Raw genomic sequence first — 26080 nt, forward strand, 5'->3', positions numbered from 1 at the left:
TCCGCTCTGACGTATACTTATTGATCCTGTGTCAAGGAAATGCAGTAAGCACTAACTATGTATGCGAGACGATCTACTCGTTCTACTTATATCACAACACAGTGATGGCAACACAGGGCTATGTGCATCCATCTCTCGTTGGAGTAGCACTGAGCTAGCTGCTTCAGGAAAAGTGCATGCACGCGAGGAACCGCCCCGCCAACCGGTAAGGCTGATTGGCAGACTCACAAGATGCGGAGCACGCTCAGCCTCGTCACATCGGACGCCTTAGCTGGCAGGAAGATCTATATCCTCTTTTGGAGTGCGCTACAACGATCGTTTTCAGGATTGTCGCCCAGCACTACGGTAAACTCGGATCTATCCTTACCATATATCACTGCTCACTTCGCGTGTTCCGATGGTCATGCACAGTGGCAACAGCGATGGAGGAGCGACTGGGAAACGTGCTTCATTCAATACTGTTAATAAAATTCTCAGAAAAGACATTCAGACCCCACGGAACTCTGGCAAATCCTCATCTCGCACCCGTACCTGTCGCACATGGCCTTCACCTTTAGCCTCTTCAGCCGAGAACTCTCGTGGTTCAGCCTCGTCCAAAGCCCTTGTTTTCACACTCCTGCTAAACTTCTTGCTCCACCACCGCGCAATGCCTCGTCCTTCAAGCTTCACTGTTGCTCTCTCCTGTCCGTCCGATTCTGCCTTGTATCCACCTATCGGAACATCGCGTTCAGTAACAACAAGGTCGCTTGCGGAGGACTGATGAGTAGAGCTGCGTCTTCCAAGTAGGAAGGCGGCGACTGCGATGAGAAGAACCCCAAGTATGGCTCCGATGCTGATGCCGGCGATTGCCCCGCTCGATAAGCCTGTGTTGGGAGAGGTTGAAGCTGGCGGAATGGTGTTTGGTGGTGGAAATGCGGATGAGGAAGGTGTCACTGAAGATTGTGTAGCTGGGATTGTTGTTGCAACGGATGTTGAAGAGGAAGTATAGGATGAGGAAGAGAAGACAACGGTGATCGGGAAGGTCTCTAGAGTCGAGCTGAACCTCTGCGTCGTGACAAGCGACACCGGAGGTGTTGTAGAAGATGGAACAACCGCCAGGGGAAGCGTCGTGATGAACGCGGAGAGAAAGAGGGACATATTCTTGTAATACAGGAATCTGGAGCCACGTTTGCCTGAACGCGCGCAGTAAACAAGATACCGACGAGTTTGGAGTTGCCTCGTCGATGCACACAATAAGAACGGACGAGGAGATGAAGAGACTGGCAAGGCGCAAGTCGAGAGGATAACCATATCTCCCTCGGACGGCCCCCACACCACTCCAGCCGTTCACTTCAGCCGACTACTACACTTCTTCCTATCATTGGTGACGCCAGTCTCATAAAAGCGACAGAACCTCAGCCTTTGGACAGCCAGGGACCGGATCTAGTAATGCCTAGCGAGACCTCACCAATGAGGTGCTCTCTCGGATAAGATGTTGGAAGAATTATTCATCGGGGTTGAGCTTGGCAGCCTGATGTCTTCAGCCTTATGCATCCCGAAATACTGCTGGCGGGCGAAAGTCATAGGAAAAAGATGAGATGCCTCTCTTCTGATAGCAGTCATAAGCCTCTACCTACTCGGCTGGCTTCGCCAGTCCGTTCGCCATACTCGGCTTCGGATTTCCCTCAAAGCTCTTCGCATGTTTCCAGCCCGCTTCCAAAGAACTCGCAAAGAGCCGTGTAGTACCCCAGACATCGAATTGCACTGCGATACCTCGCATACCAGTTTGGATAGCCATGGGTATCTGATCCAGCCCCATCACACCACTAAAGCATCCGTCAGCCGTCTGGTCCAACATGAAGTAACATGCGATATACGTACCCAAAGATAGGCAGGTCATACTTGGCAGCCGCTGCATTGAATGTGCCCATGGCTTCGAAGAATTTCGGATCGGGGTTTCCGTTCATGAATGAATGGATGTCCATGCCAGCGTCAATCATGTAATCGCCAGGACCAAACATGAGACCAGAGATGCCTTCAACGGCGGCAATTTCCTCGCAGGCCTCAAGGCCCTTTAGAGATTCGATCTGGGGTATGAGACAGACGTGATTGTTGGCGGTTTGGACGTTGTAAGGGTCGTTGGGGTAGAGAGACCGAGTTAAACCTGGTGTGAATGTCCACGGGCTGAACGAACGATGGCCTTTACCACCTAGACGTGCTGGGTTAGTATAGATGGCGAGGGTCAAGATGCGGGGGACAAACCGCCAAAGTACATCTCCTTGATGAAGTCGCGGACTTCTTGCGCACTCTCCACATGTGGGATGACGATGCCGGCGCATCCTGCATCGAGGGCGGTAGTGAGACTCAGCTCATCATGCTTGGGTACGCGGCAGATGACCATTGATTTACCCTCGGAATGATGCTGAGCGGCGTGAATGCAACTTTATCGTGAAGGTTAGCGTTGGTTTCTTATACACATTCAAGTTCTCAAAGTCTTGTCGCAATTGGATCGAAGAGAACTTACTCGTGCAACGTCAACCGGTTGTACATGCCGTGCTCAACATCCATCCAGATGAAATCCGGCTTGGTGGAGGCAATCAACTTGGTCACGAAGGTGCTTGGGATACCTTGCGCGATGCCCATGAGGGTCTTGCTCGCATCTGCCTGGGCGTCTTTGAGTGCTTGTTTGAGGTTTGCCGGTTGCGTGAGCATAGCGGCACGGTAGGGTGCTTTGGCGTGGAGCTCGGGCTGCTCGCTGTACGGCTTGAAGTCTGCCATCTTGGATGATGTGTTCAGCGTAGTGAACGTGGGACGTATTGGGAGTGCAGGAAGATCGTGAGAGACTTTAAAAGGTTGAAGCTTGTATGTTCTGGTTCAATTGCTGACTGTGATGTGCAAAGAATACTCAGTCTTTATACCTGCTGAGTATATCTCCACATCTTATCATGCGTGAGTAAGCGGTAGTACCGTGTAGTCGCACCCGCATGTTTCGGAGCAGCCATGACTGCTGCCTTGATAGGGCGAAAAGTCGTCCGGTCTAGATACACAACTGGGCAACGTCGAGGATGACGGTGGCCTCGCCTGGTTAGCGCTTATTACCGAAGACTTCTTGCGCTGACGATGCTATGCGTTAACACAGTGCTAATCCCGCTCCATCATAAGATTGTCGTGAGATGCGCGCTACGGAAAGACCGACGACCTTTCGCACTAGCCTGCACAGGTGCGTACTGCGCAGCGTGTCAACATTGCACGTCTGAACGGATCATAGAGGTTTCGACGAACAATAATGGTCTTCTTTCTTGATGAGTGATTTTGGTTTCTTCATTACTATCGTAAGTGCTGACGCCGAGCAATTGTGGACAGTTGCAATCTACCGTGCTGCATGGAAGCGATCATGCAGGTGTTGTGTAACACATGCAATTCGGCCGAATGATGTCCCGAAACGCAGTGACATAAGTGAACAATCTGCTTTGTATACTACAGAGTGTCCGATAATCGTACTCAAGTAGGATTAGACCGTGGTGTATGGGGCTTTCACGTAGTATCATGACACGCAGCCTTGCGTTACCCAACGGTGATAACAGTTAACTCCGAACATCCATCAAACAGGGTATCGAACTTCCGGCCGTGACGCTCTCGTCTCATCTGAACAATTTTTTTGAAAGGTTATAAGAACATTCCAGGTCTTAACGCCGAAGGTAACCTTGGAATGTAAAATGTCCTCTGACCCGGTCCCACCCGGGCGGTGTAGACGTGTGCGAATGGATAAAGTATTCACAGAAAGGTGTCGTAGAACATTAAATGTAGTGCCGATAAACTCATCTTAACGTTGTGGTATTCGAATAGACTGGCGAGGGATGTACGACTATCGATGGGTGGGCGCATTGACACTCTGGCGACGCTGGCCGAGCAATATATGTGCTTGAATACAAGCTCGGGGATTGAACTGATATCTCTCTTGTCGCTTGCTTGATAGCACCCTTTTCCGCGTCGTCAATCTCTACACTCTTCTTCTCCATCTCTTCTGGTGCCATGAGGCCAGTGTTCTTCTTTTGCTTCATACGCTTTGGTATGTCCAAGATGAGAGACGTAACGACAATGAGGGCTAGCAGGCCTGCTACACCACCGACAGCGATGATGGCGACGACACTGGTGGAAAGACCGCCGAGTTTACCTGACGGTCCTGACATTGTGATCGAAAGATGGTGGTTGGCGTTGGCTGAGGTGTGGTTGACCGATGCTGTAGAGGGCTGTGACAGTGATTGGAAGAGGTTTATATGAATGTACGTCAACGTGGTATGTCGTCCAGCTAATTGCGATAGAGAAAAACGAGTGTGAGCGTATTTGTAGCGCCTGGAGGATGCAGTTACACCTCAACACCATCGCGGCGCTCCAGTCTCCTTATACAAACCAGCACACCACCTTGTCATCCATTTCCCCAAGCAAAGAAGCGAGCAAAGTTTCCCATGTCGAGCCATTCTAGCCTTTCAAGAATCCACATTGTGCTGAAACTTCAGCTGGTGGCTTTCTCATCGAACAAATGCAGCAACGCTACAACTTTCCTGAGGCCAGCAACGCAAGCCACGAGACTTGGCATCATGGGCCTGATGTTTTGTCTCGTCAGCGGATGAGCTTCCGTGCGAGTGAGAATAGTCGAATGTCCCAAGCGGCACTCTTCGCCGCGTGGGCTGATTTGCTTAGGGGTGCTAGGGCTGAACGCTAACGCGATGAGGTGTTTTGGGCTTGATGGCTGTATCGAATTCAGAGCGCCTTTATTTTCACCGGATGAGTGCGCTCGAAGCGAGAGATGTGTTGTGCAGCGCATCGGTTAGCGGCACCTCAGACCGGTACCTGACGAGATCCTTCGTGTTTTCTTTTCTAAAAGCTCTTTTGGTCAATCTGGAAGTTGCATGGCGTCCTGTGGTGGCGTGCTGGCCAGCGCAGCGCTCAGGTATGTGTAGAACAAGGACCCGAACTCAGATGCAAGCGATGACAGAACAGCATGACTGACCAGTGCGTTGTTTTGTCCACGCGCCGATGTTGTTATGAGAAGTTTGTCGGCGCGGCCGAGATGCCGCTGAAGGATTGATGAGTGACAGCTAGCAGCCACTTAGCGTCGTTAGCGCCTGCCTGACTCCACGTTTTTCGGTTGCAGCCGCGGCAGTGTTCAGCTGGGACATGGGCTTCGCTTCACACAGTCACAACGTGGAGATTTGCACCATCATTACTCGCACGTTGACCCTGCTACCAGATCTACGGGCTCCCGGTACTTTTGAGGTTGCTGCTTTCCTCGCCAGGAAAGCGAGCTCGAGCCCATGAGACAACTTTGGAAACTTTCGGCTTCACCTAGCAAGAGATTGCGCCGATAGAGGTTCATACTACTGACATACTATCTCGAAGCCGCTGTCGCACACCAGGACGCGAGACACAATATGCGCCCCCAAACGTTCGGATGCTACTCGATCGTCGATCGTTGGTATCGTTCTCGGAGCTGGCACCCCCGCCTTGCGATTAAACGAAGCGTCATTGTAGTCAGCTTTCCGGCACGTAAGCGATGGGCATACTTCCTCCAGGCCTAGAATCGTGGGATTTTTTCGAAGCATGCCAATGTACGGTGTAAGCCATGCAAGAGACAGGAAACATGTAGCCGTCTTTTTCCAGGTATCGCTCAGAACCGCCACGCTTTTCTTTTCCCACCTGGCCAGGCATTTTCTACCCCGCAATCTCCCCAGCTTCTGCTTACTCCGCAGATGCAAACAGGTAGGAAATAAGAACAAATGATGGCCATGACTGCGGATTCGACATTCTTTATTGTGTACAGCCAGGTCCACCTACGAACATGTCCTGGTAGAAGCGAGACTTTCAATTGCCGAGCTAGAGGCAACAACATGACTGTCTGCTCTAACTCTTTCGGAGAATTATTTCAATGCGAACTTGACAAGAATGAAGGTGTATCACTCCAGCGGGCGCCTCTTTATACCTTGTTGAATCGTGTAGGGGCTACTTCCGCTCAAATCCAGAAATTGAGCCCAGAGAAAGATGTGAGCAAAGGGGAAAGACATGTCTTCCAATATGGCCTGTTTTGGCAGCTCATGACCCAAATCACGAATTGAATCGAAACATTTGACTCCGTATCTGATCATCCAGTGGCACGCGACTGCCAATTCGATATTGTAGCGACCTCGATATCAAACCATGGGCACTTCTAGGGAAGATTTTGGAAAGAGGATTTGGCCTGCTCCATGCTTATTAAGGCGTTTGATCCAGGGAACGAGCCAGCCTATTCAACAATGTAGAAAAGACGATCTAGCAAGACGGCGAAGATTTTGTACTCAAGTCCGAAGACCGTCATAGGCACGTGGCAAACGTAGTTCCGCTCAAACATGCCGCTTTAGTTTCAGATCTTTATACAAAGGCAGTACGATCAAGTCTCTGGATCATCTGCCAGCGTATCTCGCGTTTTGCTCCAGCTCGTCCGCTCGGGTAGTGCACACTAGGCAACAGATGAGGAACGGCTTTCTCCGAACAAAGTACCTGTACTCCCTCAGTCGAAAGAGCGACAGGATCTCTCTCCATTCTTCTATGCTTGCTATGTTTGAGAGACTGCACATGACGTGTTGGTAAAGATATTTAAGCTTTCCTTGAGAGATAGAGTGAGAAGTATTGAAGTTGTGTATCGCATGAACAGTCATGCATCTGCTCGAAACTTGCTTCGATTCCAAAGCTCACATGTAGGGTACGAGGAAAGCTTTTGGAGGCTTGCGGGACAACAACAGAACCATAACTTTACTATAGTCATCTTTAAGAGAAGAAGCGCCATGCTATGTATTGTGGCTTTTTAGAAAAAGATTCCCGAGGAAACAGACATCCACTTGAGCAGGTAGTTTTTTGGATACCCGGAGACGATGAGTATGATGGTATGAGTTGGGTATCGAGCAGGCAAGCGACTTATATATCACTCACACCAAACTCTATTCCTCTTCGGATGTAGTTCGATATCGTCCTTCATAACTAACTGCCAGCTTTTACATGAAGCATTGAACACTTGTAAACACTGCGACATGCAACGAAGACCATAGACTCAGAAGCTCAGTGTTTTGAAGTCTGCATCACACTTCCCATCGGTTTTTCGAGAATATGCAGAGGCATCCATAAACCGGAGGAGGTATTTCAATTCGCTTTTGAGCAACGGTATGCGATGGGAGATAACCGATGGAGTGTATACGGTATCTGACATTTCAGACCGCGAAGAAGAGCGAGAGGGTAGACATGAGTATCGGGTTGCGCTTTTTTGGAAATGGTAGATGGTGAACTCATCACTCTGTCGCATGTACTTTTGATGCTTTGACACTTTCAAGACCAGCGACACAGTCGGCAGTCATATTAAAATCCGGCATGAACTTCATTCCAATTCAAATAAAAATAAAAATCAGAGAGGCCCGAGTCTATGCACTGGTAGGATTGCAGATCTTTTAGGGAATCACACAACCATCCATGTACGACTGCTTGAAACAAAAGAAGAAGGACATCGGTACGTGGCACTCTGTTTTTTAGGCACGCACAGAAGAACAGACCGACGCCTAGGCCGCCTTTTGAGATATTGAGAGCGTGGATAAGAAGCCATCATATAGAGTACGGTGAATGTTTTTGGAAAGCAGCAGAATTCTCACCGACACCTGGGCATCATCCAAGCGAGTGGCATTTTGTTATGTTCATAAGGATGGCGAAATAAGGGAGGACGATAATTGAAGCAGAAGAGCACAGAGAATAGACTTTATATAGACGTGGACAGAGTCAGGCTAGCACAAGCACGTGAAAAAGTGGCCCAACAAACAGCCTCTTAGCTAGCGATGATGACGAAGGTCACCAAACAGAGATAAATATGACACCCATATGAGAAAGCCGAGGCCCGGCACTAGATACGAGATATATCCCCGACCCAGTAATGTTATGCAGCCAGTCTTTCGCTACGCCCAAACACCGCGGAAATGCAACTTTGCTGTACATATACACACATATCTTAGCCGAGCCGGTCGCTCGCGCGGTTCAATATATCCGCCGTCTTCTTGATGGCTTTGGATGCAGCATCCCAGTCTTTCTTCTCGATTGCTTCACGTGCGAAAGGGAAGACGCTGGCTTCGAGGCCGTTGTTGAGGTCGGGGGCGAATACGACGTGTTTGTATTGATCGCGGTTGGGCAACTGTCTGTGTGTTAGTTACTGATAACCATATTTATGGCGGAGGCGAGAAACTTACACCATGCGGCCCCTTGTCGTCCTTTCCCCTCGCGAGATCAAGCAAGTCTGTTTCGAAACCTGCGATCCTCCCATTGTGGCCTACCCTTTGTATTGTGACACCGCTACTTTCGAAGCCACCAGTGGCATAGACTTGGTTATACCAGCTTTGTTCCCACCGACCGAACGTCTCTGCTTTCTTCTTGAACATGCTCAGACTGTCGACTAGAGGTTGGAACATCTCAATGTCGTACTCGCCACCACCGCTTTTCTTCTCGGTCCAGTCCAACAACTGCTGGCCTTCTTCCTGCAGAGCGCGGGCGTAGTCATCAATCTTCATAGGAATGATGGGCTCTTGAGCGAGCTCGAGGATGAGAAGAACCCAGAGTTGGGCGAGCACGGCGTGGTAAGCGAAACCGGGGTCGATGTATTTGCGCATCCAGGAGAGAGTCTCGTAGCAGCTGCGCGCAATGGGGTTTGATTGACCCTCTTTGCTGGTGAAGCCGAAGTCGAGTGAGGAGGTACCAGCAATGGATTGGAAAGCAACGTAGTCGCTTCCAGCAGCTAGGTTACCAATTTTGGAGTCCGAGGTCTCCCACAGCTCCTTCATAGTCTTGTTCTCCCGGGGGTCGGAAAGTCGGTCGAGCACGCGCGTCCAGGCGTGTTGGAAGATCGGAGAGCCTTTGGCCCACAGCTTGTCACCCGTTACACCTACGTCGACATTCAGGTAGGCGATGGCGCTATCTCGAAGGGCTTGTACGTTGGCTTCAACATGCTCGGTAGAGCCGATTCTGTTGTATTCACCAGCGTCCCAGGACGCAAATTCGATTGTGCGGAGCGGTCGCCATCCTTGCGAGCGCAACTCGCCTAGTACACGTACAACTTCGAGCATGACAGCCGTGCCAGAGCCAGGGTCTGCCGCACCGAAACACCAGGAATCGCGGTGGTTGCCGATTATGATCTTGCTAGCCGGATCTTCGCTGCCCTTGAGAGATCCGAAAACATTGGTGATCCGCTGTTGTTCGACCTCATCCTGGTCGTTTTGCAGGAACACCTTTGGCGAAGTCTTTGGATGACCAGAATACCAGTGCTCACCAACATCCGGTACACCACCAATCCATTCATCTGGCAATTGCTCGCCTGAGCCTTTGAGCGACTTGAGCAGCTTCTGCGCATCCTTCCACGAGAGCGGTAGACTTGGGATTTTTGGCAAGGCCGGGTTCTTGTCTCGGGGCATGCGCTCCACCTTCTTGAAGCTCGGCAGTCCAGGCGTGAGCACATCCCCCATAATCATATTTGTCTGTCCGACGGATCCTCGCTGCACGCTGTCTCCAGGCCGCCACTTGCCATCTGGCCAGGGATTCCCCTTCTTGAAGCCGTCATCTGCTGGGTCCGAGTATACCAAGACTCCCACAACCCCAGCATCTTGCGCAGCCTTGATCTTCATGGATAGATCTGGCTGTGTTCCGTAATATCGGCAGAGCGCAATCGCTCCTTGTACGTCCACCCCGCTATCCCATAATCGCTTGAAGTCTTTCTTGTCGCAGTAGTTGACATATATCAAGGGCCCGGTGGCGTTTCCTGTCGCAGATAGGCCATGGTAGGCGGGCGTTTGCGCTTTGGCAGGATTGAAGACGGACGGCTCTTCGAGTTTGGCCTCCCACTTCTTATCCTGTGGCTCGACGATGGCGACCCTCCGTCCGCCCTTCTTCGCATAGTTCATGTATACGTAGTACCTGCTGAAGTTAGCGTGATCCTTTGTGGCGTCTCACAATGTGTAACGTACTCGTCGTGGGTATATGTGTCCATGTGCGCATCCTTGAACTTGCCCTCGATCCACTGCCCCAGCACATAACTCCCCTCAGTGCCCCCTATGTGGTCGTAGCTTGTAATGTATTCCAGATTCTTCTCAATTCGCCAGCTCTCGACGCTCTCCATAGCCGTCGAGCGTACCCACTCGGGGTTGAAGGGCGTGCCGAAGCCTCCGCCCATGGGCACCACCTCGCTGACGACCAGGAGGTATACCAGGACGATGATCAGGATGAGACCGAACAATCGCGCGATAATCGACCATCCCGGCTTATATTCTTCCGGTATCGTCGGTATGTGGTCCGTCATGGCGCTGAAGTTGGGACGCCAGCTGGGCCAGGGTATTCGCGGCAGATTCCAACTGGATAGGGAATGTCTGATGCTGTAGAAGCGTTTCGAGAACCGGCCTCTCGATCTATTCCGCCGCGACCGCCCCTCCTCAGCCGACTCTGGATCTAGAATGTCCATCTCCTCCATGGTCTGGCGCAGGTCCTCGTCCTGGCTCTCTCGCACCGGACTCCCGAGATCCGAGTCGCCATCGTCGTCGACCGACTGTACGGAGGGGGCCTGGTAGTATCCATTGCGCCTGCGCGGGTCGGCTTGTATGCGCACATCCGGGCTCAGGAGGCCTTGCCGCTCGGCATCGTCGCTGGTCTCGTTGGGCCCGAGGCGCGCAGGGGCGTTGCGCGAGGAAGTCGCCTCGTCGTATGTGGGGATGGGTGGCGGAGATGGCTCGCGGACGTAGCCATGTTTCTCGTCGCTCATGGCGAGCTAAAACCACGTGAGGGTGTTGTCGTACACGTGGTGCGCGGTGTCGTGGTAAGGGATGCTCGCTCGCCCGCGGCGAATAGTCCGCAGGAAGCGAATGCTGCGTACGCGTATGCTTTGAATGGTAATTGGGTAGATGGGCTATCGATTGGGCATGTACATGGTGGACGGGTATAAGGAACGACGACAACTATATCAATACAGGCAAGAAGAAGGCGGACGAGGGGCTGCGTCTTGTCGGATGCAGGTGGCTGATGTGCATCCAGCATCTGGGGATGGCGGAGCGGAACATGGGTGCCGAGACCCTGTCCAAGATCTTGGTAGTTGAAACCATAGCTGTCCATCTTTGCGACTGCATCACCACGGCATGTGTTTGAGCTTGGAAAGAAGTTTGTCAGGTGTCGCACGAGGCTTGCACTTTTCTACATGCCGCGCCCTCCAGTCACCTTGATCGTCTCTCCGTTTACATAGCTGAACAGCGGACTCGCAACCGCCAGCACGGCACTCGCCGCCTCGGTCGCCGTGCCCGGTCTCCTCAGAGGAATGTCCATGTGCTCCTGGCCCTGCCCTGCGCCTGCCTTTTGCGCCTGTGGTATTCCCAGCGCTACCTTCTCGCCGTCGGGCGTGGTGATAAATGCGCCCGCCTCCTTCGCCGCCGTCAACCGTGTCTGGATGTGTCCAAAGGCTACTGTGTTGGAGCGCACGCCGAATTGAGGACCCCATCTGCAGACACGTTAGAGGGAAATACATTCGAGGGAGAGAGGGAAGACGTACTCTTTCGCAATGGTCTTGGTCATGCCGGTCACACCCGCCTTCGCCAGGGCGTAGTTGATTTGTCCAGCATTGCCGTTCACTCCACTTGTGCTGGAGATGTTGATGATATTCCTCGGCTCGCCGTCCTTGACCCTGAAATATGGCGCCGCAGCCCTCACAATCTTGAAAGGCGCTGTCGCGTGCAGGTCGACAATCGTGTGCCATTGCTTGTCCGTCATTTTGTGGATGACGCCATCCCATGTGTAGCCGGCGTTATTCACGATGATGTGGATTTTGCCGCCTCCGAACTCAGCGGCCTTTGCAATAAGCGTCTTGATGTAGGCGTCGTCGAGCACATCGCCTGCGACAGCCAGGGCGCTGCCACCAGACTCGTTGATTTCCGCAGCTACCGATTCTGCCTTCTCTACAACATCATCAGCCCGTGTTTGCATGCAGCGACTGCATTGACTTACTGGCATCTACATCGGCAACCACAACCTTCGCGCCTTCCTTCGCAAACAGTTTCGCAGCCTCGGCGCCGATTCCCTGTCCTGAACCAGTGATAATGGCGGTTTGGCCAGCTAACATACCCTTGGGGTAGTTGAGATGGCCTGCAATCTGATCGATGCGCTTGGAGTAAGACATTGTACTTAAAATACCGCGTTCACTTGGGAGATAAAACAGAGTTTTTAGTCTTCTAGCTGAGAAGACACCTCAAGGTTTATGGGCGCTCCTTCCTGAAATGCGGAGTAACTCAACCGCAACGGCCGACATCATCACTGGCCATGCCGAGGTTCATGCCGTTAGCGCGTTTTGCCAGACGCGCCTTCCTAGGCACCTAGGTTCGGCTGACTCGACTTAAGACACCACACCAAACAACATGTCGCGAAGAAGGATCGGCTGCTGGAGAGGTCAAATATCATTTGATGGGCCTAAGGCTTCCTGCTGTTCTCCAGCCGCACATATGCTTGCTCGATTTCCTCCGAATAGTCCTGCTCAACAGCCTTCCTCTGGACCAACTGCTTCAAGCTGACCTTGAGCGGCTTCTCTTTCTTCGCAATCATGATCGTTTCCCTGGGAATTCTGATCTCACTCAAATCAGCCTTATTGGTGGCAGCAATAACCCCATCATAAAGCTCATCAAGCAACTGCACCTCGCTCTTTCCGTCCAGCACACCTTCCTTTGCCTGAACGATAACATACGGCGCAGGCCGGGCTTCTCCACCTACCAGCACATTTTCGACGTCTGGATGTTGCAAAATACGCCTTTCAATATCCTGCGCATGAAACTTTGCCAGCCAACTCAGCTTCGTCAAGTCGTCTTTGCGGGCAGAAAACGCCCATCGCGTGCGACCGTCAGAGTCCTTGACGGGCCTGTAGAGCTCCTTCGTTTCGATCCGCTCCAGGAAACGATGTGCTGTGTTCCAGAAGGATGTCTGAAAAGGATTGGTACGCCCATCTCCAACCTGCTCCAATATGAGCTCGTGGAGACCGTCCGAGCCTGCGTCCAAAGGCACCATCCTATGACCATTTTCTGGAACAAAGTCATGGGTATACCAGAGCTTTCTATCGGCTGGTCGTAGGCCAATCTGATCTCCATTTTCCGTGGAGCCAATCATCGGGCTCAATCTCGTATGCTGACAAAGGTCGTCCCCAATCGCTCGATCCAAGGGTGCACCCGTGTACACAATGAAGTCCAGTGACTTCAGCATTTGTCGAGTTTCTGGGTCCGCGTAGAGGCTATTGATAGTGAATGGAGGGCATCTGCAGAGGTAGAGGTACGAAGTCAGTATATGTCTCATATGCACTTCGTACAGTCAGAACTTACCTAATGCCTTCAATTCTGTTCATCGACACGATCTTCTTGAACAGGTTAGGAGTCAGGGAAACTTCGTCCCGGGGCGTCATGACGCAGGGACTGTCTAGGAAGAGCGGGCTCAAAACCATCGCATGTAAGCCGGCTATCCATTGCGGTGGACATGGATTGAGAGACGTCTTCCCGATCCAGCTTTCGTACTCAATGCCGCGGGGCCAATGTCTTCGACTCAGTATCGGCACATTCCCTAATCCGCTCCACATGCCATTTGTGTGAAAGATAGGCTTGGGTTCGCCTAAAGAGAAGTGAGCTTATGAGATAACAGATCATTTCAGACAGCTTACCAGTAGTGCCTGATGTATGGATGATGACGATTTCATCCCATTTGGCCTCTCCAAACGTTTTGTCATACGTGTATCGCTTTTGGCCTCCGTTGTCAAGCATCCATTCAAGCGACGGCAAAGCACATAGCTTCAAGCCTGAATCTGCATCGACCAACGGCCCTACGGCATCGTCTTCTGGATAGAGCCATACTTTGCAACTACTCGCTTTAATCAAGCCCGCAAGCCCCTCTTTGGTCACTCGTCCATCGGGAATCAGCAAATACAGAGGCTGTCAGCCGTGAGGTCACACCGAACGATCTGACACTTACTTTCCGTCCATTCTTTACAATAGCTGGTATCAAGATGGCATACCGTGGATCGTTGGGCCCGAAATAAGCAATCGTCTCGCAATCCACCGCTTTACCAAGCCGCTCGTCAAACCAGAAAGCCATCTTATCGATGGCACTTGCGTATTGCTTCCATGTAATCGTTTTGTAACCGCTGTGCAACCAGTCATCCGGCGCATAACGCATGTACATGTTGTTCGGTATCCATTGCGCTTTCTCCTCGATGGCGTGCACGAAGAGCTTACCCTGGCGGTACTCTAAGTTGTTCTCTGCTGTGATAGTCATCTTGAAATGTGAAAATGAGGGCTTGACAAACAAAGGGACGTAGCAAGGCTGCCGTGATAGCCAATGAAAGTTGACCTCTATTGCTCGCCCAATACTGTCTTTATGTACACTTGTTTTTTAATCGTGTCGGCCAGGTATACATAGATTCTCCCGCTGTACGCACGTAAGGAAGCCGCCAGTCTGGCTCGATTCACTATCTGATACACGTCCAAACACTCGCATACTTCATCGATCGGCCCGTTGCCAACAAAGCTCCATGTCTTTCCCCATTCGGCTAGTGCTTAGCTCATCAGCAACACGCGTCTTAGCATACAACCTTAAGTGCCGGCCTGAAGCTTGTATTCAATGGGATATAGTTGCAAGGGTCATGCCGCTCCACGAGGATATCGAACATGGGCAATGAGGCTAGAAGTCAAGCTCCCTGACGCGCCACTCATGCATTAATGTGTCTGGGTGCAAAGCGTATTCAGCGAAGAGACTGAATCCATCAAAACAACGTGAAATCATTTTTAGCTAGTGCAGTGGGTGGTTCTAGTGACGGCAATCCGAAGGGCGACTCGCAGCTTATTAATACATTTCCCTCTTTCACATGCCGCACTATGTGTGGCCACGATCCATGCCGCAATTTATGCGAAGGTTTTTAGACAAAAGCTTGTAATGTCTTAGCGACTGATTAGTTATTTGTCGCGGAGGAAAAAGACTAATATCTAACCTCTGCGGCTAGATCATATACACACTCCTACATTATTGTTTTCTAATCATATCTGCAGCAAAGCATCACCCAGAGTGTTGCTATCCTATATGCCAGAAATCAACTATGCATATTTAGTTGCAATGTCACACAGCTGGTGCATATGTCAGATGGCAATGTCGAACCCGTCTCTGGCATTGTATACGCTTTATACTACGAGCGCATAGAGAAATCCATTCCAGTCTCATCGAGATATCGTTAATTAAACAGGCCTTAGACCTTGGTTTCGACGTTCACATTACCGATCTTCTTCTCTTCGCGGTACTGCTCTTCCGCAATCACATCAGCGGGGATGCGATCAGGCGTCTGGTTCACCAGTACCAGCATCGGACCTAGCGCAAGTGCCATCAAGCCAAAAGTGACGCAGAAGCCGATGAGAGGGGATGTCTTGATTTGGGTGTTCATTCCGTACGAGATGGCTTGTCCGATGGCCTCGAGACAGCGGAAAGCTGCACCATTACGTACGTTTGCTGTATATCATCAGCGATGGATCAAGAAGACTTGCCGAATGATGAGACATACCTTGAGCGTCTGTTGCGAAAGAAGAGAGTAGCCAGTACATGTAAGATTGCGACAAAGGACCGGTCGTCTGCACAAAGAAGTATGGCAAGAAAGAACGCGCATACAGCGAGTCATCCCAGTCGATCTTGCCTGGGTCATTGCTGTTGAATCTGACTTGCATGACGATGGACCAGATGTAGACACCAAGGTTGAGAAGCACGACGGTAAAGAGACCGATTTGTGCACGACGACGTTGGCTGACACCCTTGAGATCGAGGATGAACCCGAGACCGAAACAACCGACGATACAGAAGAAGGGCGAGACGAGGGAGGAGAGAGCGCGGGCGCGGACGCTGAAGTAGGTTCCAAGATAGGTCGACCACGTCCCACTAATAGCTAATTAGCTGCCGCTCCTTTATGATCGTGTGTTGGCTGACCTGTAGAAGAACGACCATATGGCCCAGAATGCGGAAAGCAAAATAAGCTTCGACGTCATCGTGATCTTGATCTGCTTGAACTCCATAATGGTGCCGATCTTTTCAGAGACAAGGATACGCGTTCCGTCTGAGCGTACGACTCGTTCAAGAGGTGAGATGAGGAAGGCGAATGGCAAGGCCATACATTCGATGATCAAAAAGGCGACATAGGTATCCGGAGTTATGCCGCCGACGATACCTTTCTCGTGGTTCTTTGACAGACTGTGACACAAATTTTAGCTGCTGCGAAGTGGGCTTCAGTCTGTAAAACTCACTTGATAGCACCACCGACAAGCTGCCCTAAGTTTCTAGCAACGATCCAAAGTGCCAGGTACTTTCCACGAGATCCAGCTGGCGCGAGTGACATTATAGTTCCGGATTCTGCAACATACCAAGTGCCCGTCCCCACGCCAGTGAAGAAGCCGCCCAAGATCAAGTACCATTGGTTTCCGAACTTGGAGTTGCAGTAGTAGGAAGAGCCGCGGATTGGAAACGAGCAGGCGCCGATGACCAAAGCCCATTTCGTTCCGAGTTTGTTGACGATGGGTCCTCCGAGAGCACAACAGACAGCAAGCATGGTGTAGTTGACAGCGGTCGCGATGTTCGAAGTCTGGGGAGTAGCGAGACCACCTCCACCAAGGCCTGCAAACTTATCAATTCCAAGTACCGTTTCATGAGCTCAAAGACGACTTACCAGCAATAGCATCAGCCATAGCAGGACCGCAGAAAGCCTGCACACTGAGTAGCAGCATCTGCGTCAAGCTGTGCTGCCATATTCTCTTCCACTTTGGAACTGTTCTAGCATACTCTTCCATATTGATTCTCTCGTCGGCGACATCGTATGTTGGAGGAGCGTTGAGCGGGTCGTTGCCCTTTGTACGGAGCGCATCGTCGTCGCCGCCGGCATGTGTATTGGGAGGAGCAGCGTCGAACTTAGACATCTTGAAGTACTCCTACTGGGAAGACCAAAAACGATACGGAGCAGGTGCGACTGAGCTTCGAGCTGAGGCGAGATCAAAGGCATCGCACGCGACCTTTATATACACCATGTCTCTCCCGCACACATTTACCTTCTACCGTCTGTCCGCGCGACCAGCATCGGCTTATCTGTGGATCCCGGAACTATGTTACCCCAAGCTGGGGTAAACGAGTCGTTCCCGTCCAGCTGATAGGGACTTGTGGAGTCAATCGCTCCGGTGATAGACCGGTTTCCGAGGGGAAGGGCAGTTTAGATGAGAGTGTAGACTAGGCTGGATATGGAAGTGCGAACAGTTTGGAAAAGTGGAGGTTGGAAACTAATGTGATTAAGGGATGGTAAGCTTGCACTAGACATGGTTGCGAGGCTTGGATGTCGGGTCGATGCAAGGCGTGAGTCAGCTGTTCAGGTGCTCCGCGGGTTGAGGGCGACTTTTATAGAAAAGAGCGTTGTTGATATCGCCCTTTGGCTGCATAGACCCAGTTTCGTTATCGCAATGTCAAGCATGGAAGGTCGTGGCCCTGCTCCATGCTCAAACCGGGCAGGAACGGAGCCCCCCCTGCTTGACGCATCGCTGACGTCCGCCAGCCTAACCCCGTTTGGAAGGGGTAACAGTCGGGATCGCCAAGCGAGAACGGCCGCGATCCTTGGGACGGCAGGCCTCAATTACTCAATCAAAACCTCGCGTGCTCGCATCTGGCGCGTGGAGAATGCGTCGCCATCGTGTCACCGTGCTGGTGGCGTGTGCAGCCTCTAGGGATACTTAACCGGCGGGATTACATCGTGGGTCGTTACTGATAACGACTTCCGGCAGCGCCTCCCCATTCCAACACGCGAGCCATTTCAAGCGCGATAGACTTTGATAGTTCAGCATGGCACCGTCGCGAGAGACTACGTCCGTCATCGTTGCTGGTGGTGGCGGGACGATAGGGTCGTCGACAGCCCTACATCTCGTACGCTCAGGATACAAACCTTCAAACATCACAGTGCTAGACACGTACCCAATACCATCGTCACAATCGGCTGGAAATGACTTGAACAAGATCATGGGCATCCGCTTGCGGAACAAAGTGGACTTACAGTTGAGTCTGGAGGCGAGACAGATGTGGAAAGAAGACGATCTGTTCAAAGAATATTTTCACAACACCGGTCGAGTGAGTATTTCAAGCGCAACCTAGCAAGAAATATATTTAGAGACTAATGGTATTTGCAGCTTGACTGCGCCCACAGTGAAAAGGGTCTCAAGGACCTCAAGCAAGCTTACCAGGCTCTTCTCGACGCGGGTGCTGGCCTAGAGACGACAACAGAATGGCTAGATTCGGAGGACGAGATCTTGAAGAAGATCCCACTCCTAGATCGCGAACAGATCAAAGGTTGGAAAGCTGTCTATAGCGATGACGGCGGCTGGCTTGCTGCAGCAAAGGCCATCGATGCCATTGGTGGGTATCTGCGCGATCAAGGCGTCAAATTCGGCTTCGGTGGAGCAGGATCCTTCAAGCAGCCTCTTTTGGCTGAAGGTGTGTGCGTTGGTGTTGAAACGGTGGATGGCACAAGGTATTACGCTGACAAGGTGGTTCTTGCGGCTGGTGCATGGAGTCCCGTGCTTGTCGATCTGCAAGACCAGTGTGTTTCGAAGGTATGTTATTTCAGCTCAGCTAACTACTTCCAAATTAACGTCTTCAGGCATGGGTATATGCCCACATTCAACTCTCTCCCAGCGAAGCCGCAGAGTACAAGAACGTCCCTGTAGTCTACAACGGTGACGTGGGCTTCTTCTTCGAGCCTGACGAACACGGCGTCATCAAAGTCTGCGACGAATTTCCAGGCTTCACACGCTTCAAGCAACATCAGCCTTTTGGCGCATCGGCACCAAAGCGCATCTCGGTACCTAGATCTGCTGCGAAGCATCCCACAGATACCTATCCGGATGCCTCCGAGGTCAGCATCCGCAAAGCTATTGCGACGTTCCTGCCAAAGTTCACAGACAAAGAGTTGTTCAACAGACATCTGTGTTGGTGTACAGACACAGCAGATGCGGCACTTTTGATGTGCGAACATCCTGATTGGAAGAATTTCGTGCTTGCTACCGGAGATAGCGGGTGAGTTTCTTCCTCGTTACGAATGCTGTTTTGCTGAGTTACTGACCTGATATGTAGCCATACCTTCAAGCTACTTCCAAACATTGGTAAGCATGTGGTCGAGTTACTCGAAGGTACACTGGCAGATGACCTCGCGCATGCATGGAGATGGCGTCCTGGTACTGGTGATGCGCTGAAGTCAAGAAGGGCGGCTCGTGCGAAGGACCTCGCGGACATGCCAGGATGGAACCACGATGGTGAGGCGCCTAGGTCGAAATTGTAATGATGTGCAAACGAAGATGGAAGACAGGGCAGTCTAATTCGGAAGGTGGTATGAATCTAGTGCGCATCCTCCTACGTATCTCCACGTCGTGCCTTATCTCCGGAGGTTTTGACTCAGACAAGGCGGTTGAGTCATCTTCAATACTCGCCTTATCTTTATCAGCTTCTGCCTAATAGTACTGGAGTTGAATAAAGGCCCTCACAATCCAACTGGCAATCCAAGAATCTGCAGTCTTCTATTCAACACCTATCGAGCTCAAGATGGCTGCCGAACTCGACGCCGCCTATATTGCTCGTCTTTCCTTGCACGATCCTCGTAACTTCAGCATCCAGCACGCCCAAACCCTCCACCGTATAAGGCTCCTCCAGCAATGGAATATCTCTTATGGCTCGAGGGTGCTCGAATTAGGGTGCGGGCAGGGAGATTGTACGACTGTCCTTGCTTGCGCCGTTGGCGAGCAAGGGAGCGTAGTGGCCGTCGATCCAGCAGACTTGGGTTATGGTAAGTCCTTCCGAACTATTTTTTTTTTCTTGCTTTCCTGGTAGGCGTATAGACGTAGTGGGTTTATGACCTTTTAGGTTCTCCGTATACCCTCGGCCAAGCACAAGATCACATCTCACAAGGACCGCTCGGAAAACAAATCACGTGGATTCAACAACCCCCCCTGGAATACCTCTCTTCCCTTCCCATATCGTCTTCTATCTCTTCGGCACTCACCAGCAGCGACAAAGCTTTTGACGCGACAGTGCTCGCCCACTGTCTATGGTACTTCCCCACCCCCTCGCTCATCCTCTCCACCTTCCGTGCCATCAGACAGCACAGCAAGCGTCTTCTCCTTTCTGAATGGTCTTTGATAGCGACACATCCATCTGCTCAGCCTCATGTACTAGCAGCACTTACGCAGGCAGCGCTGGAGTGCCGTAAAGGCAACAGCATCTCGAATGTTCGCACTGTCTTGGGCCCAAAACGACTCATCGAGCTGGCTTTAGCGGCCGGGTGGCAGCTGGAGAACGAGACGCGCGTGCAGAGTGACGAGGGACTGATGGATGGACAATGGGAAGTCTCCGCTTGCCTCTCTCCCTCTTTTGAGAGAGAGATAGAGGTGAATGTGAAGGATGAGAGGGAACGGGGAGTTATTTTTGCGTTGCGAGATGTATGTGAGGCAAGCCTAGAAGGCATCCAGGGGGGCAGAATGGGAGTCAGGGCGATGGATGTCTGGGTTGCCAGCTTTGTTTGATCTAGCAAGTTGAGCACACGGTCGGGGGACCAAGTTAAATCCCATTACCATTTACCGCCTACTCTACATGACGATTCTAGTGATACATGTACCTTCACGCACAAGAAATAGATTAGAGGATACCTGGAAAACACATGAAGCTAGTAACGACGGACAGATGGAGTCAAACTTTGTGTGCGCTGCCAAGACGTGCCTTGTAGTTATACGCTGGCTCTAGCAGACTCAGCGGCCTTGCGAGAATCTCGCATGACAGACTCAAGGTTCTTTCGCATGATTCGCAGTGTCTACGATTGGTATGAGCTTGGTCTCTCGCTGAAAATAATGGACCACTTACCCGTTTGCATCGCTGCCGAAACGGACCCCGCGGCATCTCTTTGATCTCTTTGGCCTTCATCTCCAGCCACTCTTCTGGAGTACCCGCAGTGAGGTAGTAGTTGAGTTGTTCGGAGAATACGTCTGCATCGTAATCTTCGGTTGTGCTGAAGAAGTCGTAGCCTAGAACTTTGACATCCATGTTGGCCTCGCGAATCATCAAGAATACTGGTTTGATGGTTTCGAGAGCCTGGAAGAGGGCCAGATTCCATTGCATATCTGACTCCAGATATATCTCAACACTGAGTTCTTGACGATCTCTCAGCATCAGCAGACTCTTCATGTTGTCGTACAATGCCCTGCATGCTATCCATTTTCCTGAATAGATATTACCATAGTCCTCATCGATCGTGATGACGAGACGTCGTATAGCATCCTTGAACGAGAATGCCATGGAACCAAAGCGGTCGCGTTCAAGGTAGGCGCGGACATAGCGATAGTCAAGCTCAACGTTTGAAAGGTCCTTGAAGTACGTGGTTGCAGCTTCAGATGCGAACTCCTCGCCCACCAACGCGGCGTTTGCGAAACGTGGCACAGGGAGATATTGTACTCCTGTGCCAGCTTCGTCGGCGGAATGATATTTGGGGACAAATGAGATAGCGTCGTTTAGGCTTCTGATGTGCTCTTCTGTCCACTGATAGTTGTATATCTGGTCTCGCAGTTCGCGAGGGAGCTTCTGGAGGATGATTGCCGTGAATGATTGGCATAGCTGCAGATCTGCGCAGGCCGCAGCGACCTGATAGATAGGGCGCTCGACGGCCTCTCTTTCTCTCATGAGATGACATAGCTCGGGATCGCGCTCAAAAAAATACTTGATCTTCTCACGTCTAAGTGCTGCTTCCTGCACGGCAAGGCGCTCTTCTCGCAGTTCAAGCCCATCATATCCTGGTACGTCGGTGTGCATGAACCAATCCCAATCGTCGGTTCCGTTTACAGATCGCATGATCTGGTCCTGCCTCGTTTGGACATTTTTCTGGATTTTGTTGTAGCTTGGAACGAGTTTCTTGCCTTGATCGTAGAGACCAAGAACACGAGAACGATCTCCAGCATTCAGACCCCAGAGCCGATGGTCAATGGCTGGGTCTGATAGCCTAGGAAGTTTTAGCAAGACGAGACGGACGTATAGAGCCGAGCAGCATCGTACGCAGGCGGTTGTCTCGCTGCTGTCGAGTCGGACCGATGTGGCACCAAAGTCGCCTTGAACTCCATCTCGTGGCCAGACATGTCGCTCGGAAGAGTGCTACAGAAAGAGGATGAAATTGAAGGATGAAATTGAAGGATGAGATTCTGTTTATGAATTGTTCACTTGTCCTTGCCACATATTAGGCCTCCTGCTGCTGAGCAGGCAGCAGACACTGCCCAGGTGTACTTGATTCGATTTTGGAGTAGTCGCTGCGGCCTACGCCAGCCTCAGGCACGTCGCATAGCGCATGGATCCCGTCAACGATATCCCATGAAGTATGAACATGTCAGGATCCTCGGTGTTGCGACAGCGGTTTCCTGCTGCATTCCGGCTAGTCCCGAAGGAGGCTTACAGCGCCTACGTCATTCACGAGTTGGAGACAGCACTTGAGGCACGACTCCACTAAATCCTCATGCAACCAGCCTCGAGCAGGATTCTTGTGAGCCCGCACCGAAAATGCGCCGTTGCATCCATGAATGGTCTGACCTTGTTCATCCGCGCGCAAAGGGCTGGCCTAACCACCGCGCATCGCACTACACCGTTGACAACGTCCCAACCATCATCGGACGCTACCAAGACGGAACCAGCATAGCTACGCTTGCCTATAGTGGACCTCCCGCAGCCATCGCGTGAGCGCGCCTGCCTTTGCGACAACGACTCTGGACCACGACATGGCGCAACAATTCCTCGCTGACCGCAATGGCTGGCTGTCGTTCCGGAGCAGCACGCCCGTGCTGTACATCACAGCCGAAGACGCCGAGTTCGACATCGAGACTATGAAGGCGTGGCGCGACGAGGGCTTCATTGTCGAATACATCCCTATGGGCAAAGGTGGCAAGCAATACGTGCAGACGCTTCACAAGCTGGGGGACAAGATGGGCATTGGGGAACGCTACGCAATCGTGGGTATACAGCCCTTTCACACTCTGGCGCATGTCACGAGTATACGTGCTCTGCGCCAGCACCCTCCGACTCATGTACTGACCATGGCTCTGTAGCATTCGGTGACGCTGCAGCCGTATGTCTAGACGTCTACTCGGAACCCAAAACCGCCACCTCGAAACTCTGCTCCCTCATCGCCTACTATCCGTCCTCCATTCCCGATACACGTCACCGCTTCACATCGTCCTTTCGCGTGCTCGTACATCTAGCCGAGGGCACATCCGGAAACGACATCACCGTTGGTGTGACGCGTCGCCCCGAAGTTCTTGGCATACAAGGCAAGCGACGGACGGTGCAGAAGCGCGTCACGCACGGTATTGGCGCGGGAGGCTTACAGGACAAGATACTGTATCCGTGCTTCACATACGAGGGCGTTGATGCAGGCTTTGCAGAGCACGATCTAGATGAATACGACGCCGTGGCCGACGCTATCGCATGGAGCAGGAGTTTGAGCACTGTTCGAAAGGGCTTCAGCGCCGAGGTAGATCTGGAGCGGCTATGGGAGGAAAACGAAGAGCGTATGCATGGCGACCAATCGTATCTATTGTAAAAGCTAACACTCAACAGAAAAGTACCGCGGAAAATCGCTCGATAAGATCCTCGAAACCTATACCAAAACCCCGACACCATACGTCAACTTTACTCCGACTATGACCGGGGCAAGCGGCCATCCAGATCTCAAGCGCTTCTACCGCGACTACTTTCTCAAAACGGCCCCACCATCAATGCACATGCGGCTCATCTCGCGCACAATAGGCGTCGATCGAATAGTAGACGAACTTTACATCCAGTTCAAACACACATGCCAGATGCCCTGGATTCTTCCTGGCGTTGCACCAACAAACCAGAAAGTCGAGATAGTCGTGGTGAGCATCGTGGGATTCAGAGCTGGAAAGATATGGTGCGAGAGGTTTTACTGGGACCAGGCTTCTGTGCTTTTCCAGGTCGGCCTCATGGATCCTGAAGAGGTGCCTAAGGAGTTCAAGAAGAAGGATGACAATGAAGATGGTGGGCTCGAGATGCTACCAGTTAGTGGAAGTGAGGCAGCGAGGAAGGTTATGGATGTGGAGAGTGAAGAATTTAATGACATGATTGATGACTGGTGAGAATAACGGACATCGCGGTGTAGTTTTGGTAAGTCAATGTTGGCCGTTCTGGCTTGACCAACTCTACATTATATTTGAATAATAAACAGCATGATCAAGAATGGCTCTCCATGAACTCCCATCAACCTCGTCTTCATTGTAAGGCTACAGACAATGAAACGCGCAGCCGATATATACCCTTGCGTACGCTTTCAAGATTCTGAAAAATTGCATCATCCGATACGGCTTTATTCTCCCTTGCACTCTTCAGCCCTGACTACCCGTTAGCACTCAGCGCTTCACACGACCAAGCTGATCTCACCTTCCACAAGATGGCCCTAGTAGAACTCATAGACAGAATCATACAAGCCGTTAAGCCCTGCGTTTCTAAACCGCTGAGGTATATAGGCATTCGATGGTGGCTCGCGGATCCTATGTACACCGTCACGTATCGAGTATGTAGGCCGGTGTGGTACGTCAAAGTCGTCGTCGTACGCCTCATACGCGTCATCTTGTTCATCGTATGTACGCTGGAGGAGTTGTGCATACTCTCGATCCTGATCCTCTTGGCGTCTCCGATGGGCACGAGAAGGTTGTGCTCGGTCTCGCAGCGCTTGCCAAACGCTACGGGATGAATGGCGTTCTTGTGCCCCGGTTAGCCATGGATTGCCAGTACGGTTAATTGGTTCGCGATTGTTTTGGCGAGCATCGTGATTGTTTCCCGCTCGACGTGCTGCATCGGCTATCCTACGGGTATCCCGAGCATGTGGATGATGTTCTGGGTTTCGCTGCAGGCGCTTCCGAAGACGAGCATCAGCGGCCCGGTCATTTGCACCATTCCGTCGAAGCAGACCTAGCTTGACCCCAGCCTGTCCGGGTAGTCGCAGTAGAGAGGCTACAAGACGTTCCGATCGAGACACTAGCCACCTCATACGCTGATTTACTAGCACGTCCCAATCGGATTGACGGGCTATAACGCGCATAACCTCAGAGGGTACTTGCACTGGTCGCTGCTGGGGTTGTTGGACCGATCGCTGCTGGGGTTCCTGGCTCCATCGAACCATGTTGTCCTCTAGAATGAAGTCTGTCGGTACTTGGACCGGTCGCTGCTGGGGCTCTTGGCTCCACCGAACCATATTGTCTTCTCGAATGAAGTCTGCCGGTACTTGGACCGATTGTTGCTCGGGTTCTTGGCTCCATCGAACCATGTTGTCTTCTCGAATGAAGTCTGCCAGTACTTCCATTGGTAGCTGTGGGATCTCTTGGCTTGTTGGAACTACAGGCTCTTCTCGCACAATGCCTGTAGGTACTTCGATTGGTGGGGGTTGAACCTCTTCGCTTGCTGGGACAACAGTCTCCTCTCCATGTAGAGGCGCGCGGCAATTAGGACACAAACCATTGCCACTTTCGATCCAACGTCTTACGCAGTTTTCGCCGAAGATATGACGGCATTCGAAAATTATAGGACGGTGATTGGCGTCGTATCCTTCCATGCATATGGCACATTCGAGGGACTCGAGGGAAGAGAGGAAGGTCTGTGCATCTGTTGGTTGCGTCATGGTGTTGGTTGAGATCACACACAAGAGCAATGAGTGCTGGTTGGTTACACCCAATCTTGGAGGCGAAAGAAATGCTTGGAGGGTCGACTCTAAGTACAGCTGAGTAGCTGGGAGCTGCAGTCTCCCTCGTGCACGACCTCTTTGGCGTAGACTTTCACTCAGCCCTAGCTCACCTTATGGGCCAAACGCGTTTCACTGGGACTGGCGCAAGCAGTAAAACCCGTGAAGTAGTCACCATAGATTAGAAGATGAGATGAATGTTGACAAATGGGTCTTTTCGAAGATCGCGAAAGGCAAGCAGAGTGATCTATTTGTATACATTTG

The 26080-nt window shown here is 51.6% G+C and overlaps 8 protein-coding genes across 8 annotated transcripts; 2 read left to right on the plus strand and 6 right to left on the minus strand.

The window, feature by feature from the left end:
* Positions 1–1612: 1612 nt before the first annotated feature.
* J4E92_005891 (uncharacterized protein) lies at positions 1613–4169 on the minus strand (the record flags this gene model as incomplete). The annotated part of the gene is made up of 5 exons (XM_051497267.1): positions 1613–1805; positions 1861–2188; positions 2242–2420; positions 2504–2757; positions 3927–4169. 5 exons carry the CDS (start codon positions 4167–4169, stop codon positions 1613–1615), a joined length of 1197 nt encoding a protein of 398 aa, XP_051352927.1.
* A 3830-nt stretch (positions 4170–7999) lies between these two features.
* J4E92_005892 (uncharacterized protein) lies at positions 8000–10786 on the minus strand (the record flags this gene model as incomplete). Its single annotated transcript, XM_051497268.1, has 3 exons — positions 8000–8179; positions 8235–9948; positions 9999–10786. 3 exons carry the CDS (start codon positions 10784–10786, stop codon positions 8000–8002), a joined length of 2682 nt encoding a protein of 893 aa, XP_051352928.1.
* A 425-nt stretch (positions 10787–11211) lies between these two features.
* Positions 11212–12187, minus strand: J4E92_005893 (uncharacterized protein; the record flags this gene model as incomplete). Its single annotated transcript, XM_051497269.1, has 3 exons — positions 11212–11512; positions 11564–11966; positions 12016–12187. The coding sequence occupies 3 exons, from the start codon at positions 12185–12187 to the stop codon at positions 11212–11214; spliced, it is 876 nt and encodes a 291-aa protein (XP_051352929.1).
* Positions 12188–12474: 287 nt separating this feature from the next.
* On the minus strand, positions 12475–14313 carry J4E92_005894 (uncharacterized protein; the record flags this gene model as incomplete). Its single annotated transcript, XM_051497270.1, has 4 exons — positions 12475–13282; positions 13371–13464; positions 13703–13970; positions 14011–14313. 4 exons carry the CDS (start codon positions 14311–14313, stop codon positions 12475–12477), a joined length of 1473 nt encoding a protein of 490 aa, XP_051352930.1.
* Positions 14314–15277: 964 nt separating this feature from the next.
* J4E92_005895 (uncharacterized protein) lies at positions 15278–16982 on the minus strand (the record flags this gene model as incomplete). Its single annotated transcript, XM_051497271.1, has 5 exons — positions 15278–15534; positions 15587–15954; positions 16003–16263; positions 16317–16683; positions 16736–16982. 5 exons carry the CDS (start codon positions 16980–16982, stop codon positions 15278–15280), a joined length of 1500 nt encoding a protein of 499 aa, XP_051352931.1.
* A 907-nt stretch (positions 16983–17889) lies between these two features.
* Positions 17890–19378, plus strand: J4E92_005896 (uncharacterized protein; the record flags this gene model as incomplete). The annotated part of the gene is made up of 4 exons (XM_051497272.1): positions 17890–18171; positions 18231–18653; positions 18701–19116; positions 19174–19378. The coding sequence occupies 4 exons, from the start codon at positions 17890–17892 to the stop codon at positions 19376–19378; spliced, it is 1326 nt and encodes a 441-aa protein (XP_051352932.1).
* Positions 19379–20815: 1437 nt separating this feature from the next.
* J4E92_005897 (uncharacterized protein) lies at positions 20816–22211 on the minus strand (the record flags this gene model as incomplete). Its single annotated transcript, XM_051497273.1, has 3 exons — positions 20816–20899; positions 20950–22078; positions 22165–22211. The coding sequence occupies 3 exons, from the start codon at positions 22209–22211 to the stop codon at positions 20816–20818; spliced, it is 1260 nt and encodes a 419-aa protein (XP_051352933.1).
* A 630-nt stretch (positions 22212–22841) lies between these two features.
* On the plus strand, positions 22842–24218 carry J4E92_005898 (uncharacterized protein; the record flags this gene model as incomplete). The annotated part of the gene is made up of 3 exons (XM_051497274.1): positions 22842–23076; positions 23169–23630; positions 23680–24218. The coding sequence occupies 3 exons, from the start codon at positions 22842–22844 to the stop codon at positions 24216–24218; spliced, it is 1236 nt and encodes a 411-aa protein (XP_051352934.1).
* Positions 24219–26080: the final 1862 nt, after the last annotated feature.

Source organism: Alternaria infectoria (assembly GCF_024043175.1).
Source record: "Alternaria infectoria strain BMP 0036 chromosome Unknown scaffold_8, whole genome shotgun sequence".
In the NCBI taxonomy this organism is placed as follows: Eukaryota; Fungi; Ascomycota; class Dothideomycetes; order Pleosporales; family Pleosporaceae; genus Alternaria; species Alternaria infectoria.